At 44.9% G+C, this 6,269-nt stretch overlaps 1 protein-coding gene across 1 annotated transcript; it reads right to left on the bottom strand.

Annotated features, from left to right (window-relative positions):
* Positions 1–937: 937 nt before the first annotated feature.
* Positions 938–1,530, bottom strand: LOC125530441 (putative disease resistance protein At3g14460). The gene has a single exon (XM_048694838.1). It carries the CDS (start codon positions 1,388–1,390, stop codon positions 1,007–1,009), a length of 384 nt encoding a protein of 127 aa, XP_048550795.1. The 5' UTR covers positions 1,391–1,530; the 3' UTR covers positions 938–1,006.
* Positions 1,531–6,269: the final 4,739 nt, after the last annotated feature.

Raw genomic sequence — 6,269 nt, 5'->3', positions numbered from 1 at the left:
TCCTTTATATACTGAGGCAGAGGCACCCCAGAAAGACACAAGTTGATCCACGTGATCTATTCCTTAGCCGTGTGCGGTGCCCCCTGCCACCATATACCTCGATAATACTGTAGCGGAGTTTAGGCGAAGCCCTGCTGCTGTAGTTCATCAAGATCGTCACCACGCCGTCGTGCTGACGGATCTCTTCCCCGACACTTTGCTGGATCGGAGTCCGGGGAACGTCATCGAGCTGAACGTGTGGTCGAACTCGGAGGTGCCGTAGATTCGGTGCTTGATCGGTTGGATCGTGAAGACGTACGACTACTTCCTCTACGTCGTGTCATCGCTTCCGCAGTCGGTCTGCGTTGGGTACGTAGACAACACTCTCCCCCTCGTTGCTATGCATCACATGATCTTGCGTGTGCGTAGGAAATTTTTTGAAATTACTACGAAACCCAACATCCGGGAACATTTTCTGGCCACTTATAAAATAATATTTCAGACGTGCCGCGGGCGCGTGCAAGTGTGTCTGAGCTCAGAACGGACAACAGAGAGAACTGGGGGAACCCGAACGGATGCAAGTTTTGAAAACATGATGATGCAATGCACATGATGACATGGCAAGATGCAACACGCAAGCGAATGACAAGGCAACAATAGCGAAAAACTGGGAGACAACTGGTGCAATAGTCTCGGGGCGTTACACATTGGCCCCCCAGCCTTGGATCAAATTGTGAAGGATTTTTTTTGGGCAACCTTAGATTCATTTTTTAGCAAGCTCTGCCACTGAATACAATAGTTAGTTCATACCCAAATCCTTAATGAACAGGCATGCATCTGTATTTAGGGTGTTTCTTTAAAATAAATTGAGAGAGAGAATGGGTGTTTCTTCAACTCTACTTTCTTCCACCAAACGTGTGAACGTGGCCCATGAACATACTCGGTTGTGCTCATCCGATGCACGAATGCACTTGCTTACTTCTTTATAAACTAGTAATCACGCACGTGCACATGCATGTTTACCCCATTAAGGATGCATTTTGTCACGGAATGCAAAACGGTTGTGGGTGGGGAAGAGTTTTACTACCTCGAAGTCGAGCTTGCTGTAGTGCCCATTCTTCTTGGCTTCGCGGCGGAGCGCCTCATATTTGAACTCATCGAAGATCTCGTTCGCCTCATAAGCCACCCTCTTGACCTCCTCAAGCCAAGCCTTGGCCCCTTCTCTGTGGGACGCCGCCTGCTCAGCATCGGCAACGACGTCCAGGATGGCCAGCAGCTTGCGTTTGAGGATCCTGTGCTGCTGCTCCATACCCTCCATCACCTTGTACTGGTCCAGCAGGTAGCTGGACGCCTTCTCCTTCACAATAGACAGCAGTGGCCCAACTACCATGGTGGCCACCAGCTCTGCCATTGGAGTGCTCAGAGCTCGCGACACACGCAGAGCACAGGGAAATACAATTGCAGTCCAGGGTGGGGAAGAGAATGGTGGTGTGAGCAAGCCAAGCTTGCAGATACTTGCTTCTGAACAAAGGAAGCCAGTGCAAGTATTGACTTCATGGGGGACAAGTACATGCGTTTGGTTGCTTCCAACGATTACCACAATATAAATTAGCGGTTGTACTTCTTCCAAGGAGTAAAGTTTGATCTGCACTCCTCGAAATATTCACAAGTCAACTGTCGAATCTTGCAACAGCTCAGCACTCGGTATTCTTTCTAGACAATTAGCAGAGCCAAATTAGAAATAAACTAGTCACTGCAGCTGGCAGTACCTCAGCACAGGGCATTGTTTCTTTGTTGAGGTATAATAACAGGGACAGCTAACTGAGCCTTCTGACATGGCACGTTAATAGCTGAGGCATCTTTATTTCTTATATTGATGATGCCCCGGTAGTTGCTGTAGGAATGCATGCTACTTACCGATGGATTTCTGCAGGCAAACCAAAGAAATGGCTATCAAGTACCAACTCAGCTTGCCAACCTCCCCTAACTTACCAAATTTTGGGCTTGCAAATGTTGGCATACCAAATTTTGGCTCTCAACCAAGCATGCCCCGAAAAACAAACTTGAAATAACACACTAGCTGTGCGTTCTTTTCTGTTTCTTCAAGGCTTGTTGAGCTGTGCCCTCAGCATTAACCCTTTGACTACCTGTCTGTCTGGACCTTGTGTGTGTGTGTGTGTTTGAACCTTGTTGGATGTTTGGCTTGGGCATTTGCTTTATAATATAAAGCGGGGCTAAAGCCTTTTTCGGTAATAACACACTAGTTAACTTTGTCCATTGGTTCTGTTAGAATATTTTTCTTTGCTAGCTGTGTACTCTAAGTAGTAAATAGCTAAAAAGGCTAGACTCAAGTTATGGCATGATCCTTGATAGTTCAGATTATTGGATGAGAAGTACACTTACAACAATACAAAAAAAGGTTCAGATCCATGGTATGACTGTTTTTCAGGTCTTGAGTCTATTTGGAGAACCTCCTTATATGCATACAACAGGATCTTGTCAGGAACCGGACAAGGGTTTTGAGCGAACTAGACTCTTTCTCACACGAATTCAGAGATGAATTTGGGGAAATTTCAGCTAGGGTTTATATTGCAGAAAGAGGAAAGTAGCAAGCACGCCACCGGCGGCTAGGGTTTATACCCGATTACAATAACAACATGTCCAAAACTGAGAGCGAGGGGTGGCTTTATAGCCATTACAGAGAGAAAAGCATAACAGAAAGTGAAAACAGAGCACATGGCGTGTCGGGCGATGAACAGCGTCACTCAGGGCGATGATAGCCGTTGGATGAAGGATCCACGACTCTGATGACAAGCCAGTGGCGAACCGTTATCTTCACTACAGAGCCACTGGATGGCAGATCGATGGTTGAGATTGCTTTCGGCACGCAGAAACAGGGGAAATCTTCAGAGATACAGTCACTGGCCTGACAATTCCCCCCTGTTGAGACAAAGCTTGTCCTCAGGCTTGGAAGGAAGGAAAAACCTTCTGTATGAAGGCCGAGTCCTCCCAAGTGGTTGCTTCTTCAGGCATGTTGACCCACTTGATCAACCATTGGACGACTAGAATGTTGATGTTGCCTTGAGGCCTGGGAATTAGCTTTCTGTCCAGTATTGCTTCCGGTTCCATTTTTATCACTCCATCAGCATCCACCAAGGGCAAGTTCTCGGAAGGAACCACTTTTGGGCCAATGTGCCTTTTGAGCTGGCTGACATGGAAGGTATTGTGTAGGAGACAACCTTCAGGTAGAAGGAGTTGGTAAGCAGCTCTGCCCACTCGTTGCAAAATTCTGAATGGACCATAGAACTTGGAGTGCAATTTGAGGTGTCGATGCAGACTCAATGATGTGTGTCTATATGGTTGCAGTTTCAAGTAAACCATATCCCCCTCCTCAAAGGACCTTTCATGTCTGTTTTTGTCAGCATAATGCTTCATTCTTTGTTGTGCCTTGGACAGATTTTGCTTGATCACTTCCAGTGCTAGTTCCCTGTTCTGCAGTAAATCTTCACTATCCTCAGAAATGGAGTCAGGTAGTGCAGATTCAGCTACCATGGGTGGAGGAAATCCATAAAAGGCTTGAAAGGGGGTCATTTGCAGTGAAGTATGGAAACTTGTATTGTACCACCACTCAGCTAGGGCTAGCCAGCCATGCCACTTTCTTGGCTATTGGAAACACATGCATCTCAAGTAGTTTTCCAAACATTGGTTCACCCTTTCTGTTTGGCCATCAGTTTGTGGATGGTAGCTAGTGCTCATGTGTAGTTTGATGTTGAGGGATTTGAACAATTGCTGCCACAATTTGCTGGTGAAAATCTTGTCCCTGTCAGTGACTATGACCAATGGCATTCCATGTAGTTTGAACATTGTATCAGAAAAAGCTCTGGCTACAGATTGGACAGTTATGGGGTGTTTCATAGCAATGAAGTGAGAGTATTTTGTGAACCCGTCAACAACAACCAGAATAAGGTCCTTGTTCTCAGAAGTTGGTAATCCTTCCACAAAGTCCATACTAATGTGGGCCCAAGCAAAATCAGGGACTGGCAGGGGCTCAAGCAGGCCAGGGTAAGGAGTGTGCTCAGCTTTGTTTAGTTGGCACACAGGGCACTGTTTGATGAAGTTAATAACATCTTGTTTGAGTCCATGCCAGTGGAATACCAAGTGTACTCTGTGATATGTTGCTCTTTCTCCTGAGTGGCCTCCTAATTCAGAGTCATGGAATGTTTTTAGTATGTCCTGTCTCAGGGAAGTTGCAGTTCCAATGACAATTTTGTTTTTGTATCTCAAGATACCATTCTTGTAGGTGTAACCAGTGGAGTTATCTTTGCTGGTGGCACACTCAACTATGAGATCTTTGACCTTTTGATCTGCAGCATAGCTTTTGAGGACTTCAGATATCCATTTTGGAGTAGTAACACTAGTGGAGAGGAGGGAGATCATGTGCTTCACTCTTGACAGGGCATCAGCAGCTCTATTTTCTTTGCCCTTTTTGTACTCCACTGTAAAATTGTAACCCAACAACTTTAGCAAAAGCTTATGTTGTATTCCCTCAGTTAGCTTTTGCTCTTGAATGTATTTCAGGCTCTCCTGGTCAGTTCTGATAATCAGAGAAGTTGCTAGGAAGTAATGTTTCCATTTTTTTACAGCCTCAATAATTGCTAGAGCTTCTTTGTCATAGGTGGACCAAGTTGCTGCTTTGGGTCCTATGGATTTACTGAAATAAGCCAGGGGTCTTCCCTCTTGCATTAGTACAGCTCCCAGACCATATCCACTTGCATCAGCCTCTAGGATAAATGGTTTGGAGAAATCTGGCAATGCCAGAACAGGAGCTTGTGTTAGCTTTTCTTTAATAGCTGAAAATGCTGCTTGTTGCTCTTGCTGCCAGGAAAAGGAGCCTTTCTTCAGACAGTCAAAAAGGGGCCTGCAAATTATGCCATATCCCTGAATAAATCGCCTGTAAGAACCACTCAGGCCCAAAAAACTTCTGAGTTCAGTGACTTTTGTGGGAGCTGGCCACTCCTTTATAGCAGCAATTTTTGTGGGGTCTGTTGCCACACCTTCCTTGTTAATAACATGACCCAGATATTCTATCTCAGACTGTCCAAAAGAACATTTGTCCAGTTTGGCATATAAGTGATTTTCTTGCAACACTTGGAATACTTTCTTCAGGTGTAGTTTGTGCTCTTCCTTGGTCAAACTGAACACTAGAATGTCATCAAAGAACACTACTACAAATTCAAAAGGGCCAAACAAAAAGTTCATAAGAGCCTGGAAGGAAGGGGGTCCATTTGTTAGCCCAAAAGACATTACTAGGAATTCAAAGTGCCCTTGCAATGTAGAGAAAGCTGTTTTGTGGATGTCTTCCTCAGCCATTCTTATCTGATGGTATCCACTTCTGAGATCTATCTTAGAGAAAATTGTTGCTCCTTTTAACTGGTCCAGAAGATCTTATATTATGGGAATGGGATATTTGTTTTTGATGGTGATAACATTCAGTTTTCTGTAATCAATACAGAGTCTCCAAGTTCCATCCTTCTTTTTGACCAGGAGTACAGGAGAAGAGAAGGGGCTAGTGCTAGGCCTAATCAGCCCAGCTTTGAGGAGCTCAGCAATGATTTTCTCTAGAGCTTCTTTCTGGTGGTGAGGTACTCTGTAAGGTCTCTGATTCACAACTTTTGCTCCTTCTACTAGTGGAATTCTGTGGTCACAAGCTCTGCTTGGAGGCAATCCAGTAGGTGCACTGAATAATTTGTCATACTGCTGAATAAGTTCTTGGAGCTCCATAGGGATGGGGTGATCAACAGCATTTGTTACAGTGTGACAGGTAGACAGGAGGAAAAATCCACAGACAGCTTGATCCATCAATTTTTCTGCATCATCTGTGATTTCCACAGGGGAAGATAATGGCACATTTTCATCCACAAAAGTGGCTTGAGTAGTTGGTGTTGCATTAATTCTCATTTCCATTTTAATGAAGTCCATCAGCACAGGGCTGTATTTTCTTAACCAATCCACTCCCAAGATGATATCATATCCCTTCAGTTTTAAGACTCTGAAGGTGTCCTGTAGCTGTATGCCTTGTATTTCATAGGGGCGGTTGTGAGAAGTGAACTCACTCCATAGAACTAATCCACTAGCTACTAGCACTTTGATCTTTGGGTTTGGAGTAGGTGCAATACACTGGTAGAAAAAGGGCCTATTGTCCCGGTTCGTAAGGGCCTTTAGTCCCGGTTCAAGAACCGGGACTAAAGTGTCGGTACTAATACCTCCACCCTTTAGTCCCGGTTCAATCC

The sequence above is a fragment of the Triticum urartu genome, unplaced genomic scaffold, assembly GCF_003073215.2.
Source record: "Triticum urartu cultivar G1812 unplaced genomic scaffold, Tu2.1 TuUngrouped_contig_6316, whole genome shotgun sequence".
Classification (NCBI taxonomy): domain Eukaryota; kingdom Viridiplantae; phylum Streptophyta; class Magnoliopsida; order Poales; family Poaceae; genus Triticum; species Triticum urartu.
This window is presented reverse-complemented; position numbering and strand designations above follow the sequence as displayed.